The 19,121-nt window shown below is 43.8% G+C and overlaps 1 protein-coding gene across 1 annotated transcript in view; it reads right to left on the minus strand.

The window, feature by feature from the left end:
- Positions 1-702: 702 nt before the first annotated feature.
- Positions 703-19,121, minus strand: part of LOC149348179 (fatty acid synthase-like) — a 54,716-nt gene continuing 36,297 nt past the window's right edge. Inside the window, exons 17-25 of the mRNA XM_089585761.1 lie at positions 17,596-17,805; positions 16,367-16,696; positions 15,339-15,458; positions 13,628-13,983; positions 9,888-10,241; positions 6,121-6,364; positions 3,000-3,242; positions 1,677-1,917; positions 703-982 (exon numbers count right to left, since the gene is read on the minus strand). Of these exons, the coding sequence (XP_089441887.1) occupies positions 1,703-1,917; positions 3,000-3,242; positions 6,121-6,364; positions 9,888-10,241; positions 13,628-13,983; positions 15,339-15,458; positions 16,367-16,696; positions 17,596-17,805 (2,072 nt within the window). The 3' untranslated portion in view covers positions 703-982; positions 1,677-1,702. The remainder of the gene's footprint in view (positions 983-1,676; positions 1,918-2,999; positions 3,243-6,120; positions 6,365-9,887; positions 10,242-13,627; positions 13,984-15,338; positions 15,459-16,366; positions 16,697-17,595; positions 17,806-19,121) is intronic.

The raw sequence follows: 19,121 nt of genomic DNA on the forward strand, positions 1-19,121 counted from the left end.
AAAACATATTAAAACACCAGCACAACAAAATACAGACATACAGACGAAATAGCAGTGGGGCGACGATGGGCAAAACCACGCAGTTCGTTTCAGAAGCATTTATTTTTCAGCGTTGAAGCTTGATCACTAGGGCGACATTGCAAGCCACACCGTGTGACCCACAAGCGAAACCACTGTGGTAAAAACTTGTGAGAAGGGGGGTACCTTGCGAGACATTTGAAGTAATAAAGACCCCTTCTCACTAATTCAAAGGCCAGGCTGAAGGCTAAATTAAGAATCCCTAACATGAAAATAATCACCGCAGAAGTTTCCACAACGGGACACCACTGTAGTGCATGCGCCGACCGCAACGACGCCAGGGGCGCTGCAGCTTTGGGGCCGACCAGCCGCGGTGCGGCACTCACAACAAAGTGGCATGTGTAGATTTCAGAGAAGTTTCAAGCTGTTCTTTTATCTGCGTCTAGTGCTGCCAGTGTGCCTCTCACTGCGTGAACGTGAGCTTCTCGGTTTCTACTTTCTAGCAGGAACCCTGTACGAACAAGTTTTGTTAACAAAAAAAAATTTGTGTTGTGGGTAGTTGCCGTTGCTCTGCAAACACCAATGTTACAAGGACCTGTCACATAGACAGCCAAGTTTATGCTAACGGGCCGAGAATGAAGGTAGACGCTCTTTCAAGATGAATTTATTTGTGCCAAATGGATCGCGTAAAGTGTACGCTGCAGTCTGAGTGAAACCTTGTCCCGTCAGTCGGAAAGTGTGAGGGTAGTTTCAGTGAATGTCGTTTATCTCATGTGTACACGTAAAGGTAGCACCGATTTATCTGTTTCCTATGTAGTCCTCGTCCTGCTCTGCCACTTGGTGGTCTTGCTTTAGCGAAGCACCCGCTGCATTTCTGAAGGCTCTCCACTGTTCCGCTTGTGGTAAATACATGAAGTTGTCGTGAATGCCGTTCACATCGTGGGTCAACATCTCCGTCGACAACCTGGAAAAATGTAGGCGGAATACTTAGACACCTGTTCCCCATCTTTTTCTGCGTTTGCAGTGTCAGTAAGAATTGTAAGTAGGCCTACTTGTAAATCCCAAGAAGTGTTCATTACAAATTAATAAACCTTTTGCTGATATCAAGCCTCTACAGTCTCTTTTGCTATTAAAAACATGATGTGCCCCTGCGTTATAAAAACAACAATAGTTTGGATATTTCAGGGCAAGGTATTTACTTGAATTTGGCTGGCCGCTAGCAATGCTAACTGAAATTGTCTTGCTAAATTGGGACTCGTAGCAGAAATTCTGCCTCTGCATGCGTGGTCACATCACTTGGAAGCTGTTCCGTATTTCCTGGACGAACAAACCGAAAACCTGCATTACACAGCCGGTTCCAAAAAAAAAGACACAGCGCAATCTCAATGCATTCAATGCAAAATATTAGGTGTGCAGTGATCATTGAAAGCCATATTACAGACCCTATTACCCATTCTTATCTAGCAGCAAGTAAAACCTATAAGTGCTAAAGTACCCCGACCAGAAATTCTGTTCACGATGAATCACTTTTATACTGGTCACAACTGATACCAGGGGAAACTTTTCGTTTCGACATATCTGAAGAGGACTTGGTTATGTTAGGCTGGAATCCTACCTCGCAGCCGGCGAAATAGGACATTTGTGCATCTCTAACGTACCACTGACGGTATGGCGTAATTTGCTGTTATACAGCTGTTGCGTCAGTTTGTTCTGCAATCTTGGCGTTGGTTCCACTCATCTCTAGCAGCTTCGTCAGAGTTAGCTCCTGGATCTCCGAAATGGACAGGCTGAGGTCATGGTCCCGTTCAAAGGCCTGTTGCACCTCGACTCCCATCAAGGAGTCCATGCCGAGTTCCTTAAGGCTCATGTTGGGGTTTAGGGATGACGCTTCTTTCACGCCTGCATGGGAACATAACAATCAGCGCTATACTGCAGTTTAACGCAGCACAACATTTTGAAAACTCTAGAAATTGTTACAAAAAATTAATGTCTACAGTCTGGAGAAAAGCAGGATTCTTTAGTAAGAAACAGATTATTCGTGAACCGTAACAGGGATGATTTATTAAAAAAAAACATTTTTCAGTCATTCTTTCTAGTTCTATGATTTACTTTTTAAAAAATGCCTAACCAAGTGCTATGCATCGTAACGTTGAGACACTTCCCACTGATTCCGTATGCGCCAACCAATTTAGGTTCCTCAACTCCAAGCCCTGTTTTGTTTTCATTCATACTTTATTTTTCCAAAAGAAACTAGGTCATCCCTTGGGTTAATAACTGAGTAAGCAGCTTGACGGCGCCCTGGAGACCGTTACACGAAAGTGTTGCAACGTAGAAAAAATAAAAATTTAGACATATCATTGCAGCATTGAAAATTACAACTCAACGAACTAATTTATAAAATAGAATCAAAGACACCTTTTGTTTGACAAAAAAATATGACCCATATATCACCTTCTTCAAAATGAGACATAAACGCGTACAAATCTTCAGACAAGGTAATAAAAACATCGCATTTTAAACGCTTACGCCGGAAAATAGGAAAAGCAAAATCATAATTCAGATAGAATAAATTACAGCATGGTTCACAATAACAAAGTGAAAAGGGAGGGAAAAGCTCAGGGTGCTTACCAACATTTCGCAAAAAGGCGTGTCTTGTATGGCCACCCTGAAGTTTTTCTTCGCTTGTTCATTTTTTTTTTATTATCAAGAACCATTTGGCAAACCTCTGTATACAGTGAACATGGTTCATTATTTTACAAAGTACTCGTGCAATCGTCTTGAACTTATGCAGCCCCTGTTTTTGCACATATTAAGCTATAATGGAATGTTATGTTCTAAAGACTGATGTTTGTAATACATGCGGAAATGTGGGATTTCCTGACATCTGGACACCTCCGCTATGCAGCAGGCAACATTGCACGGAACTCGTAAACGGAGTAAGAACGAGGTGACGCCCCGTTTTATCAGTCGCGGCCACTTACCAAATATCTGTGCGATGGTCTGCGCAAGACCTTTTCCTTTGGCTCCTTGCTCTCCACATGAACTGGAGCGGTCCGCTGTCACATAGCTTGACACGACTGGGCAGCTCTGGCTCATGAATTGGTCGAGCACGTTCAAGCACGAGCTGATTCTTTGCGACGTGCAGCCAGCAATCTCCACATCGCGACCCGTTGTTTCTTGCAGAATGCCCACATCACCGATGGCACCCCACTGGATCGCCAATCCTTGAAATATAAAGCAAGCTGTAGGTGAGTGAACAGGTGGAGTACTCGCTGCGGTTGAAAGAGCAAGACCTCTAGTCTGGAGAAATTGTGTAGACATTAGCCACTTACAACACCTGTAAGAATATCTCCCCGTTTATGTTACAATTACTCTTTAATACGCATTCTCACCTGCATTTTAGCAATTACATGCTCGTTGTTCTTCACGCAAAAGTCTATTGCAATTCACTGTGTTTAAGCATACCAACATGCAGAAACGAAAAGTATTCCTCGAAAAACTAGATAGTTAGTGTCCCTATCATGCCATGTAATAATGTGCACGAACTTGGTGTCTCTCGTTATTTATTTATTTATAGGCTCATTATTCGCTCCTAACTTTTTTTTGTCGACACAGGGCTAATTAATCGCTATTAATCGCTAATCGCTATCGTGAGGAAAGCTTTTAAATATTACGTTTTCCCTTACTTGTGCGTTTTACCGTGTTTATTTCTCGTTTGCTCCTGGTTTGCTTTGCGTTTAGCTTCACACTATCCGTTATTGCATATTTTCAAAGAACTCAGAACATGTCAACCTGACTCCCTCAACTCAATGACTTCGGGCATCAAATGAGGAAATGAATCAAATGGAATGAAATAAAGGGGCGTCTTTAGAAAGGGTATAAATTCACGTTAAAGGTCACTCACAGCGGCAGCTGGTAATAGTCTCTTGCGACGGCAAGAGACCCCCTTTTTGCTCTACTTTGACGCAGGCCCGAAACTGTGCGAGAAACAGAAGAGGACAGAAAGAGAACAGACGAAAGATCAAAAATGAGGACAGGTGAAGCATAGCATGAGTTGGACGACTGCGCTGTTACGAAGTAGTGGAAAAAGGAGGACAAAGAAGAAAAGATGGAGGAAGACTGAGAATGCGGAGTGACAGCTGCAAAGCGCAACGTTGTCCGTTAAAAGGGATCTAGTTATGAAGAAAACGTCAAGCGCTCCATATAGGCAACCAGCCAGAGGGGGCACCTTGTTTTCTGTATGCTATGGTGTATATAGATGTACACAGTTCTGCGAAAACTGAGGTAAAATCCACAGAACGAGCCGCTAAATCCGAGACGCAGCATCGATTTCGAGAAAATCCCGCCGTAGAAGGAGCGCAGACAGATGCAAACTACTGTCGACGGAATCACGCGCTGTTTCATCCATAGCAGCGAAAACGAGGCGTCAACAATTCGCTAAACAAGTCGCTGAAACTGCGCCAGGAACGATAACACCTTAACGTTCGAGCCGTGGAAGCGGAAGCCAAGGTACTGAATCGACAAACCCTCAGCGTACAAGCTGCCAGCAAGGAGACCAAGCGCCTAAAGCGAAAAGACCCCGCTGTTCAAGCTCCGGACTATGTTGCGAAGGGCAGAGGCGAGTAGAATCCGGAAGTGCAACTAGCACCTTCCCCGCCTATTCGGAGAAATTAATCCTGCTTTGCCTGCTGGGTCTGTGATCGGGTCGGTTTGCTAATGATATTACGGGGAGTTATCGCACAGGTCAGCTACTGCTTAAAGTGGTTGAAATTCTGATACTGTACCATAGGTGCATTTTTATTGTCTGCAGTAATCTTTCCACCCCCTCGATAATACCGAGGAAAACTAACCGCTCCTCTTCTCGTGTTTCCTTCTAAGAAAATATGTGTAGGACTGTTAGTACTTCTTGAAACTTTCCACTGTACAAAAGACCCTACCTTTCGAGGCGTATAATTCTACTCCATCCGTTTTCGCGCCATTTCTGACCGATACAAGATGTGCATTATGTGTGCAGGAAGCTAAATTTCTCTCGCAATTGTGGACATACTTGTCATCATCATTATTACTCTAACTGCTCCCTCTTTAGGTAAATGCATCGATCATATCTCTCTAATTTACCCTGTATTGTGGCAGCAGCGACTGCCTTATCACGCAAGCTTTCTAACTGCATCCACCACCTAGCTTTCTGCCGCACCCTGCTACGCTTGTCGTCCCTTATAATCAAATCTGTTGCAATTAACGGTGATATGCAACCTTGCCTTCACGTTACAAGGCCCGGTCATGCCCATTTCTTTTTCCTGATTTAAAAAAGAAAAAAAGGCATCAACTCGCGTTGCTTCCTATAGCGACTGTGCTTTCGTCCTTTTTCTTGGCGTTGCAGCTAACCTTTTACTTTCCATAGCTCGCTGCGGAGTCCTCAATTTAAGTTGAACTCCTTTCGTTAGCTGGCATGTTTCTGCCACATAGGTAAGCACCGGTAAGGTACAACTGCTGCGTACTTTTTTCCTGAAGGATACTGGTAAACTGCCATTCGAGATCTGAGAGTACGTGCCAGACGCGTTCCACCTCGTTTTTATCATTCTTACTATTTAACTCTCGTGGTATTAATTTCCGAGCACTACCTGCCCGAAGCGGGTGTATTTATTTACCACCTTACGCGCCTCGCTATCTATTTGGAACTGATTTCCTTCCGAGACCCTTAAACATTACTTTAGGTTTCTGCATGTTAATTTTAGATCCACCATTCTGTTCTGCTTGTCTAGGTTTTGATCGCGCTTAGCAATTCGCCCCCTGACATACTTGCAAAGGAATGTCGTCAGCGAATCGTAGATTACCACAACATTCTTCATCAACATTTATCTCTAACTACTCCCAAAAAAGATATCCAGATACCTCTATACGTAAACATGTGGCGAATAGTAATAGAGAGGTTGTCCCTCCCAAGCAGACATCCTTCCATATTGAGTTTGTTGTGCTCTCCACATGAGCGGCTTCCAAAGGAATGACACCATCCACTAGAGGTAACACATTGTTTGCGTTTTTTTTTTCTTTGCTAATTATCAGCACTATAATGGCGAAACGAATTCCAGAGGAACGACTCACCGGAGAGACCATCAGCTACGCGTTGCTCACAGATGCGCTCCATGACGGAGTTGGCGTAGCCATAGTTTGTCTGTCCGGCGTTGCCCCAACCGCTGACCAGCGATGAAAAGACGACGAAGTGGTCCAGCTCAGGGCAGAGCCTCCGGGACAGTTCGTCGAGTCGCTTTGTGCCGTCGACCTTGGGTTTCCACACACGTTCGAAGGACTCCGGCGTCTGGTTTTCTAGCAGACCATCAGAAAGAACCTGGAAACAGATACATTGTTTACATAAATGCCAAGCTTTCAATGGCCATTTGCTGTTTGTATATTTTGTTTCATTGCCGCTAAATTTCTTGTTGGGTCGTAGCGGTAGTATAAGAAAAGGTTTTCTTTATAGCAAGACAATGAGTCAAAAAAACAAAACGTGCCGAAATCCTCCGTTAATAAACAATTTGCTTCAGCCTCCAAGCCTGAATGCAAACGCGCTACAAGAAACAAATGCACAAGGCGGACGCACTGAATGCCCAACACGTGGCAGGATTTCTCTCTTCAGAACGTGTCGCTTAGAATATGTGCATTAGATATCCTCAATATATTCCAACAATATTTTCTAGAACACGAGTCCGCCATCAAATACATGAGTACATAATATTTTAGCGTACCTAGGACACGAAATTGATTCTGATGTCCGGCCTCTAAATGCAGAGAGCAAAGCATAACAAAAAGATAAAGACATATAAGAAGAGCCTTCAGGTCCGCGAAAAAATTCGATTCGTTGTCTGTTGGTCGTATGGAGAACAGCAGGTCCAGAAGCTTTAGTTGTAGTGTAACAACACTGTAAAACGTAGCGCGAGGCACTCTCCTTATCATTGGACAGAATACGCATAAGGTTTTTTCAATGCGAAGCTATCACATCTACGCACGAGCCGTTTCCTAGTCAGATTCCGTGGTGGCAAACACATAAATGCAAAAGCACAGATTCTTTATTCCCTGCAGCAATAACTTACGAAAATATACCTCTAAATTTTTTTGCTTCAAGGACGCCTAGATATTGTAATGTTCTGAGCATTTGTTATGCCATAGTTATTCTCTCCAACAAGCACGACATTTCACTTATCAGTCTAGAAATCAGAATCACGTTCTTCTGTAGGCTGACATCGGCACAGCAGAGTATCTTGTTCATTTCATTTCATTTCATTTCATTTATTGAAGCCTTAAGGGCCCGTGGGCATTACATAAGGCGGGGGCAAGAACAGTGTGTAACAGCATATGGTACCAGCTCCACAAAAACAAACAAAAAGCAATGAAACGAAACAGAGCAAAAAAAAAACCATTAAAGGACGCAGTAACACAGGATCAGATTATTTGATGAAGCCGAATACATCACGCAAGACACAGGTGATTCGCTAATTCAGTGCGGAAAATTGCTCGATCTGTGCAAGAAGCAATATTATTAGGCAGGGCATTCCATCGGGCTATTGCATCTGGAAAGAATGAATCATTCATAGCTGATGTGCGGCCTTTCATGGGAGCTATGGGATGAGTGTGGTTTAGGCGAGGGGATATTCTTTATGGCGGCTGCAGCAAAGGATCCCTGTTAATAGGGCGGTAGAAAAAGGAATGAAGGAGGCATAGGCGTGATACGATGCGATGCGAACGTGATTGGAGACTTGGGAGGGAAAGGGCTCGTTTTAGTGCAGTGACACTACTATCACGCGAGTACTGTGACATGATAAACCGTGCAGCTCGATTTTGAACGGCTTCTAATTCATTTGTAAGGTATGCTTGTGAAGGGTTCCAGATGGGTGAGGCGTATTCAAGCTTTGGGCGTACGTATGTCTGATAAGCTAGTTGTCTGATTTCAGGTGGTGCTGATGTTAGGTTCCGTCGCAGATAACCAAGAGTGCGTGAGGCCTGGGAGCATATTGAATTAATATGAGTGACCCATGATAAGGATGATGTCAGGTGAACGCCAAGGTATTTGTAAGAGGAAGTTCGGGCAATGGGAGTTGAATTAATATGGTCTGTGCAGTTAATAGAGGTTTGTTTACGAGAAAAGGACATGAGTTGGCATTTGTCTAGGTTAAGTGGCATGTACCATTTTTCACACCATGATGCAATTGTGTCTATATCATTTTGTAGCTTAATGGTGTCTTCAGGGGCATGGATGATGTTATAAACGACGCAGTCATCCGCAAAAAGTCGAAGTTTGGTTATTGTGTTAGATGGGAGATCATTTATGTAGATTAAGAATAACAACGGTGATAACCCTGCGCCCTGAGGGACACCTGATGTGACGTCAGTATGCGATGAGCTGCAACAGTTGGCGAATGTAAATTGCACGCGCCCTTTAAGAAAGTGCTCGAGCCAGATAATTAATGTTTGCGGGATTCCAAGTAAAGCAAGTTTAGCTAGCAGATGATTATACGGAACACGGTCGAATGCCTTAGAAAAGTCGAGAAAGATCGCATCAATTTGTAGGCGATTGTCCATGTACTGAAGGATGTCGTGAGTGAATTCGGCGAGCTGTGTTTCGCATGATAGTAATTTTCGAAAGCCATGTTGGTGCGGGTAAAAGTAATTTAGTGATTCAAGATGAGTGATTAAATTTGATGCTATTACGTGCTCAAGGAGTTTGGACGGGATGCTGGTGAGCGAAATTGGTCGATAGTTGTTTGGTTTTGGACCGATCTCCTGATTTGTAAATAGGAATTATTTTTGCTTTTTTCCAATCGTGAGGAACTTCGCCGGTACTTAGGGACTGTGAGAACAACAGGTATAGTATTTTACTTGATATTGCGGTAGTATTCTTTAACAATTTGGTGCTAATTTGGTCACATCCAGCTGACGGCGATAGTTTGGTGTTTGCCGGTAAAACATTCGCAGTCTAGCCTTGCTCTCGGTCCAGGCTAAGGATGAAAACTGGAGCTGGTGCAGTTTATAAACTGACGAAATTCAATTTGTGAACTGAAGAACATGACAGCTGATATTTCTTACAAAAAACTTAAAAACATTTGCTTGAATCTAGAATAATCTTACTATGGCACCAGCCGCCGCGGTGGCTCAGCGGTTATGGTGCTCGGCTGCTGACCCAAAAGACGCGGGTTCGATCCCGGCCGCGGCGGCTAGAATTTCTTTGGAGGAGAAATTCTAGAGGGCCGTGTACTGTGCGATGTCAGTGCACGTTAAAGAACCCCAGGTGGTCGAAATTTCCGGAGCCCTCCACTACGGCGTCTCTCATAGCCTTAGTCGTTTTGGGACGTTAAACCCCATAAACCAAACCAAACTTACTATGGCACCATTTAACACTAGCACGAACCAGGTAGTAAGAGACAATTACTTTAGTTTATGCGTTTTCGACGATGCGTAGAATATAAGCGGAGAAATGCAAACATTGCGGTATGTTTCGTGCACCGATAGCTTGAACGCATATTGTTCACTGACTAAGGTCGGCTCTGGAAGAATGCAGTATCACTAAATGACTTTCATAACGGGCGTTCTGAGTGCAACTCACTGATAAGGCCCATCAAGTGAGGTTACTTTCAGACATGAGACGATATGCTCTACCAGAAACAAAACAAAAAAAAAACAAATAAAAATGATTTCGGTCCTGCACCAGGGGCCTGGAAACACCAGATCCGTTGAACCAAGTGTGCTGCATAAACCTTAGGTTCCCGGAAGGAATTTTCTTCATCCGGCATCTCAGCATTAGGCGCTCCGCATTGACCGCTTTTTGAGACTGTATAGAGATTGGGGATAGTCTTAGACATTCACATTCCATCACTTGCCATTGCTAGGTTGAAAATTCCTCCAACAGGCCCCATGGCGAGGGCTTCTTCGATGATCTGTCGAGCTCCTTCAGCCGTCGAGACGTCCGCCTTTGTCACGAGGACCTTAACTCCAGCCTGCTGCCACCGACGGAGACACAGCTTCTGGTATCCAGTCCTAACTCCGCTGCGGGAGTTCAGTAACACATGGCGGCAGCCGCGACCCACCATCCAGTCGGTGAGCTCTAGGCCTATTCCACCAAGCCCTCCAACGATGACGTATGACTTGTGCCCGTAGAAGTATGTGCGTACCACTGCCTCCACAGTGAGAGGCGAAGCGGGACACATTTTGCGCGTGGGCTCTTCTTTACGAACCTGCGGTTGACATCGATCCTTTAGCTTTGCTTTGTAAAACTGTAAATACTGCATCTAATTTACTGCATTAAGGTGGAAACTGAAATAAAGTGCTCGGCTTCTTAACCACTTAACAATTTTTTTTTGAAAAGGGTACCAAAATGGTTATTTAGTATCCGCGCTACCATCGCTATGGGAACCAAAAACAAATGATTTAGACGTGCGATACACTCGTCTGCCAAAAAGCATGTGACACTCAGGATTCGTCATGAGAGAGCAATGCAGACAGCTAATATCGATCAAGCCTGGTTTGTCCACGTCCGCCAGGTGGCTAAAGTGCGAGGACGCATTCACCTCAATGTTCTGCTACGGCGAATGCCTCACCACAAGGCCAGCATGGTCAACGTGTAACTTTCTGGCTCCACCATGGTTTTCTAGGAAGTTGAAGATTTCACTGCAGTCAAATCAAGTAATGTGAGTAAGCACGTGCCAGTAAAATAAAAAATCAATAAAAAATGAACCTTCCAGCACTGCTGAACGTGTCGAAACTTTCATTAATCATTATTCAGCCTCTTTGTTGACAGGGATTGGTTGTGTAATAATGACAGCAACATTATAGTAATATATCTCGTGACTTCGGCATGTCCGGTACAAGTTACCGGACTTTTTTTAAGAAACAAGTTTCCCCTTTAATTCACCAATTCTATTTATTCTTGCGGCGGATGAGGTTTTCGTTGTTTATTTTGTTATTTTATTGAGGTTTTTGATAATGTTCCACGCAAATGGCATATCTTCAAATCTTGAAGTTTGGTTAAATGCGTAAATGTTTCAGAGATAAGATTTCGTTCCTAACAGAACCGAATACCGTACTTCTGTACTACATGTCCACGCGATTGGCGAAAACACCAGGCGCACCTTAAGGGTCAGCACTTCGCTCGCTGTAGTTTTTCATCTAAATTTATGATTGTTGTGGCTCTAATATTTTGGGCTATTAGCAGCGAATTGGGCTTTTTAGCATTATTGGTAGCTCAACGAAATTCTATAAGCCCCACCGCTATGTCAAGTGGAAAAAGCGGCGTAATGATGCCTGACGAAGTTAAACACCGCTGAATATAGTAGTATGCGTATACAATGTCACCCTAACCCCTCAAAGGCGTGTTTTAAAGCATTTACTTCTTTCTCGTCGCTGAACTAAAAGGAGAAGTTCGAACCTAACTTTACTACTCTCCTTAATGAAAATGTGCACGTCGAATCTTTAGCTAACAGCTATGTTACAAGGGCACGTTAATTGGGATCTTTAATCCAAAAATGAAAATGTTACTTTTGTTACGTTTTGTTACGGGCAACTTCTGATCACAGCCTAGTTTACCTATTTCTCCAGGTTATTCCTCAAGACAGTTTCGAAGTTAAAATTCAACTGTTCCTTGAGTGAGGACCACCTAGGACTTCAAGAGACGATATGCCTTAATTAGAACACGCAAATCGATAATGTAGCTAATCTTGGTACTAACATGTTTACTACTGTGGCATATAACACTTTCTAGACCATATTTCAATGAACGCTTTCAATATCTCTCCATAAAATGCTTTTAGAATATAAATTGCGAAGCACGTGGTGACGTGGTACTTTGCTTCTAATAATGACAGTGTTACTATTCTAAATATTAATGAATCACTGGTTTGGAAATTTTGAACTTGTCTCGCCAAGGTATTCGGAAATGTACGATAGAAGACTTTGGCTAGACCGTCTTTTATTACACGCCAAATATTACCTTATCTTTGTTGCGCAAACAGTAGTTTTATCAGCTTTGCTTCTATATTCTAACCATAGCCTGGCACATTCCAACGTGACCATAAATGTTAATTATGTGTGCCGTCTCTTTGAATTTACCTTGCGTCTCCTTTTCAAGATTTACCACCAAATGAAACCATATTCCTGGCTATGCTGTCTTCCCACAAAACGACCCTAGATTCAGGATTGCCATAAAAAATGCCGTCTAAGTGCATATCTGTTTTATTGCGTAAGCAATACTGCGCCAGGTTTCGAGCCGTCGCGTAACTCCCTGCGGTGGCCACGGTTGACCTTGAACAGCATTGCTTCAGCCGCGCTCCGCCAGATGGAAGCGCCTTTGTTCATTCCAAACCACCGCCATGCCAGCTCGCTACTTTGGTATGAACAAAGGCGCGTCTAGTGAATATGGTGTCTTCGTTCACTCCCATCTTCCTCCCTTCCCGTTACGGCGAGGTACAGGTGTCCACCAAGATATGCGAGACGGATACATTTCCTTCCCTCAAAAACCAATTTACCGACGAGCAAGGCGTACAGCCGAACGGGCGATGGCGTTCTGTGGACTCCCTTGTAGCGTGGCGGAATGGTCACGTGACCAAATATGGCGGCGCCCATTCTCCCGCGCTGTTAAGCGTCTGTAAATGCGCGCTTGCCTTGGCGTGAATGCTTTGCTATGCAGTCCTCTAAGGAGAAGTGACAACGACAGCAAGAGGTGAGAAAGCGACAACGTGCACAAGAGACGCCAGAACAGCGTTAAGAACGTCTTACAAAGCCTTGTGCTAATGATGCAGCTCGGCGACAACGTTTTACCTCGCAGAGTGGTTCCACGCCATCGGTCATCGATGAATCTCAATACCTGACTGCTCAGGAACGCCGCATCGCTACCAGGCGAAGGCAACGCGCCGAAGAATCGCCAGAAGGACGCACACACCATTGCTTACGCAATTTACCCGGTTTAATCGGAGCTAAACCACTTTAAATTTTTTTGTTTGCACCAAGTACTACAACTAAGGATTCTCTCTGCAAAATCTTCTGCCTTCAATATTTTATATAAGTAAAAATAAATATGAAACTCCTGGCAGAACATACCTGCAGACTGTCGAATCTTTCTTATCAAAATTGAAGTGCATAAGTTAACTCAACCTAAGCGTTTTTGGTTCCCGCTATTGATATTACTTTGTGGTTGGCATCCTTCTGATTGCTGACGTATCAGCGTATGTCTACCGTTAGTGTTAATCTCCTAAAGCGTGCTATTGATGGCAGTGTTCTTGTGTGATGTGCCAGTGTTGCTCCTATATGCCTGAACAGCGCGAGCTTGTACAGAGCATTTTATCTCTCTTAATTTTTCTTTTTTTTTCTTTTCTTCTCGGTGTTAATCTGCTCAAGCAGGCGGATGACACCACTGTTATCATTATCATGTCTTGTCGCGCTTTTTTTTCTTCACAATGTATGCTCACTCCTGCCAAAGGCCTTCTGCGAAGGCTGGCAGGACCTCTGAAATAAAAAAAAAACAGTAGTGTATATCAATTTTTCCACGGTTCCTTTAATGCCATTTGGCGAATACTGCAACAACATTCATATTCCTTGAAAACAAAGAACCCAAATCAATCGATCTTACCTCCAGCACAACCTTTCCGATATGCTTCCCGGACGCCATGAAACGGAATGCCTCTTCAGCTTGCTCCCAGTGGAAACGATTTACGTCCAGCGGCCGCACCACGCCAGTGACGATGCCCTGTCGCACCAGGTCTCGAACGCAACGCTGGTCTTCCGTCGTGGCGGCATCTTTACCATGCAGTCTTTCGAGGAGGATACCGTGGAACGAGATGCCTTTGAGGAACACTGACATTCCCAAGGAGGTGTCTTTGGACAGGTCGAACTTGCCGATCTCAAGGAAACGGCCGCCAACTGCCAGGCAGCGCACGCTGGCCTGGAGCTTGTCTTCGGCCAGAGAGTTCAGGACGACATCTACGCCTGACGTGAGTAATATATGAAAGGAGAGCCGTGCGGAATCAGTACATCTCACGAACGCATAGTTCTGCATAAGAACGCAAGATTAATGTGCTTAAACAAAAAATATTGGTGTGATATTTGAAAACATTATTACTGGTCACCTGCATCGCCGGTTGTTTAAAGGACACTGGATTATATATTACCGCGGGTTGATTTTTCTTTTCTAACCACGATCTGCTGGATTACCTTTCTGTGTACCGTAGATGTTAGTTTGGTAGAAAAAGATTCTTTCAATGCTGAGAAATCCGCTTTCAAAGCGTCAGTATTTTTCACCGCTAATCTCATTCAAATCGGCAACGCTGTAGGTGTTAGCATCGCGCACGAAACAAGGACGGACAGAAAAGGGAACGAAACACAGCGCTGCGTTTCGTTCCCTTTTCTGTCCGTCCTTGTTTCGTGCGCGCTGCTAACGCCTACAGCATGAAAAACCAACTAGCCCAAGAAAAGACGATTCAAACCGGCAACGTTAATGAGGCATCTAATATAGCCCGTTTCACTGATTTATCTTTCTTCTGCTTCTTTTTGTGTTGTGTGATAAAAGTAAAATCAGCGTTGGGGTAGAAAAGTAAGCTTTATATCTCAGCGTGTAATACTTCGTTACCAGTTCCATGCCGTCTAGTTTCTAACTAACATTGAAGTGCACTTAAAAGTGCGACCGGTGGCGACGAAACCTGCCTCCAATTGTTAGCCTTTTTCTAGGACCGCAGTGGTTTGTTTTTTAGCGGCAATGACCGCCTTGCCGTCTGAGCGCAGAAACTCACCGAGTGTGGTAGACTAAATTCGTGCTGCGTGGGTCTTCAATTTTTTTTTCAATATCAGACTGCACACTTCTGAGATCAGTGCAGGTATTCTAGGGAGGGTAAAATACTGCACGCTGCTGTTTAATACTCAGGTCTTCACGCACGTGCGACCTGTATATATATTTATATTTATCATGTAGATATGTAAATAGATTTATTGACAGTGTACCCCTTCCCCTGTCCTTTCTACTATCCCCTCACCTCTTTTTTTTTCACTTCTACACACTGCCTGCTAATCCTTTATTTCCGCTGCCCCAGCTCAGGTGCTTCCAGCCGCGATAGCAGATGCCGGGGTAGCAAAAATTATTTCACCTTCCGTATTAAATGCATAAATAAAGCCACTACTTCTACTACTGGTTAATACTGATTATTGCGCGTTTCTTAGAAGATACCAATGTTTTGCTAAGTGAAAGGTACCTAATTTTTATCCCGTATTTCTGCACTTCTGGCAGGGGGTCAGTGCCGTGATATCCAGCAGTTCGCATATATTAAATGTAACTGCAACGTCACTCTTACCCCTGCCGTCGGTTTCTCGCAGCACGAGTTTTTCGAAGGAGGTGTCCCGGGAGCTTGCGATGTTGCGATCAGTGAGTTGTGGGAAGCGACGCTTGAGGAACTCCCGCTTCTCTTCAGAACCTATAGGGTTTTAGAATTGAGAGAACAAGTGGTTTTAAAACATTTATCATGCAGAGTTTTACGTGATTTTTTACTTAGGTAGTAGAAGATAGAATTTAACAACTTTACGATACGTTGTGGGCTGAAATTCGCTCGCAGAAGCATAACGGTCTTTCCTGTTATTTGTGTTAAATGCAGTGTGCACATGGTCCAGATCCCGTTATAAAAGAAAGAGGGCAGCATTTCACATCACTAGACTGGCACTTTCAATATTCAACTCACTTCAATTCAATTTATTTCCCAGAAGGTTCTGGTCGGCTGCCTGGGCTAAAAGCTGTGTGTAAACAGCTTGACGAGGCCCAGCCAACCGTTACAAGGCATAACAGCACACATTAAAAGAATATTCATATACATCGAGAAGCAAATAGTTAATACATGTATAAAACGAAACAAAAGAGTATTACTTATTAAAACACGTTGCGGGGCTAGTTGGTTATGCATTTTCTTTCGTCAAAATTTAAGCAGCGCTAACTTTTAGGATGAATACACAGAGGACATGACAGGACGGGCGCTGTTTTTTTTTTCATGACAGGACAGCGCCCGTCCTGTCATGTCCTCTGTGTATTCATCCTAAAAGTTAGCGCTGCTTAAATTTTAACGAAAGAGTATTATAGATGCAAGTAAATGCAGTGAACATATAAATATATTAAAAGGACACCAAAAATATCAATTCGGCAAGTATCACTAACTGAAAAGAAATATGCATACAATGAACTCAATAAATGACAGCAAATCTTACATACTTTATTAACGCTTTAAACGAGAAATACTACAATATTCTAGTACGAAGGCACTTCTTTCTTAGAATTGGAGCTCACGTGGGTATTACTGCATAAACAGTGATCTCAAAATATTTTTGCAGTACTAACCAACTGTGGTAAATACGGTGCATCCCATTGAGAGGGCGATAGAGATGGCCGCCTGTCCGACGCCTCCGCTGCCAGAGTGCACCAGGAGTGACTCTCCCGGTCGCATGTTTCCTCGAACCAGAAGAGCATAGTATGCAGTGGAGTAGGCTACGGGAACAGTTGATGCCTCTTCGAGGCTCCATGCATTAGGAACCTCCCATAGCCAGTCAGGATCCACCACAAGGGCTGTAGCCATGCCCTCGGCGGGCATTAAGCCCATGACCCGGCGTCCCCGGGTGTCACGACCAGAGAACTCCAGGCCAAGAACGCATTGAGACGTTGCCACGTAATCTACGCGTCGTGAGTTCAGAACAATAGACCACAAATTAAATATTGAATATGGTTACTACCACGGGGCCTAAATGTGCGCATTCCACCAGATAAGGCATACCCCTGAGTAAACACAGTCACCTCCATGGCCATCTTAAGCTGTGTCCCAAATTCTACCTTACAAGAGCCATGACACGCAAATTTGAATAAAGACTGCTTATTCCGCTTTGTTCTCTATAGACTAAATTACAATTAATACATTCTGGTCGCTGTGACAGATGCTTTAAAAACAAATCTCTTTCCTGTCTCTAGCAAACTGCTTGCTGGTCTGGCAAGCTTTGATCCGCGTCGGATTATATGCTGCTCTGTGCTCGCGGCGCTGTGGTGCTGGCCCGATGTGGACAGCGACGGCTCGAAAAGCATTTAGTTAATGACACAAAGAAAACTACGGAGACCGCCTACTTTATGCGCTCGTGTGTACGTCTCTTCATTGTGTCCTGGTCTTGTTCGCGGTGCTTCAAAAATGAACCTCCACCAACTCGGCAAATCTTGTGTATTGGATACAGTAAGATGCAAAAAAAACTGTTTTTTTTTTAATCGAAAGCTTGTTTCATGCACACGCCTTGTACCTTTAAACTATGCGCCAGTGTTCGCAGCTTTCAATGAAGATAGCAGGAGAGGTTCGAGGCGAGTTGCAGCTTTTGGCCCACTCACTACCCATAATGAGTGCGCTTAGAGTACGCACTCTACTCTATACTATACTATAGTGTACTGGTATACTATAGTATACCTGTATAACCTCGCAGAAATACCACGATAATACGATTCGCACTCCACAAACAAGAGCACCGGTTTTGTATGTGGGGGGGTCTCCACATAGCATTCTAGCAAGCTTTGCTGCCATTACTCGATGTGCTCACCGGGCAGCGCATCCGGTGGAAGCTTCCCCGTTGCAATCATGACATCGCGGAAGTTCAGTGGAGCATAGTACACTGCACACATGAGTTTCCCGGAGCTGCTGGCAGGCGAGGTGCAGCGAAGTGGGGACTCATACCACTGAAGACTGGACAAGTCGCCGCGAGTCTGGACGTTGAGGTAGGCGTACTCTGTCGATCTCTTAGGGACACCATCTGCAGTGAGCGCATGTACAATGAACCATACTTCGACTCTAATCATTGCGTCAGATTAGGTACCACCCGACCTAAAAGTAAGATGGCAAAACGACCCATTGTCGAGCATGTTTCTGTGATCTTGAGTTTCAGAAGCGTTTATTGACTTTCGCAGACAGACTGGCCATACAGATATTCTTGAACTGCATTTCATGCGTGTTTTGCACAGTTTTAAAAGTTTGCACTTTTGGGGCATGTATTTAGCATACCACTACTTTCTGCAGCAACATTCTCATATACAAGCTGTTCGCACATTGGCTGCTATCTGCACTGGCAACACTCTTTTCGAACAGCGTCCTTTCTCTTTTTACCAGCGCACATGCTTCGTATGCTTGAACACGCGCATAGATTGACGTAGAAAGTGAGAATGCCAGTAGTAAAATCAAAATACAGAGAGGCGAACTTTATGCCGAAATTATTGCGGTGCCCATAATGCTCTGGTTTCCACGCGTCCCTCAATGCAGCTGTTTTTCTCAGTTCAGAATGATACTCTGGATCTTTTTCAGTAAGCTGACGTTTGTCGGGCATGAAAAGACGCATTTCTTGTGGCGAAAATTGTACTAAAAAATATTGCTGCCAGTAGATTCCAACACGTGACGCCCTTGCAGAAAAAGACGGTTTGCCACATTGAATTTTGAAGTGAACTGTAAGTAGCGTCCGCTCATATACAATAACTGTGTGCACTCACGCATATTAGTTCAGAAACCGGCCGCTCATGGCTACACTTATATTTTGTTATGCATTGTTTCCTAACTTAGACAAACTCCGTTTTCGATTAGAGGGGACTCTGTGAGTAGAAGGCATAGCCGCATGGATAGAGAACAAATTGAATCTGTTCTCGGTGTCCCTTTATTTCCTTGATAAAAATATTCAAGAAATCAAGCAAAAGCAGCGCCGCTGCATTTAATTATATCATTTTGTAATAGCACCTAGGCATCAGCTACAAGACAACGATGATGACCTCTAAGGATAACAGACAACCATGCCGACATGGTTGCTAGTGAAAATAAGCAATTTTAATTCGAATGCAGAGTTTTTTTCTTTTATTTAGCGCTGACGCATATTTATTTTAACAACTTTAAGACATGTCGGTGCTGTCCATGGAGGTGGAATTTACAAGAGGGCGGTCGTTATCCGCGTGATAGAGCACAGCATTTGTCGATTATTTACTGAAACTAGCAAAGAACGTTTTGTTTTCATTATGCGTAATCTTTATATTGCGAAGATGAAAACCGTCAGCATGGAAGGTGAACCCAGTTTTTAATTTTTCTTTATCG

This window comes from Amblyomma mixtum, chromosome 4 (genome assembly GCF_055824585.1).
Source record: "Amblyomma mixtum isolate Tamu chromosome 4, ASM5582458v1, whole genome shotgun sequence".
Lineage (NCBI taxonomy): Eukaryota > Metazoa > Arthropoda > Arachnida > Ixodida > Ixodidae > Amblyomma > Amblyomma mixtum.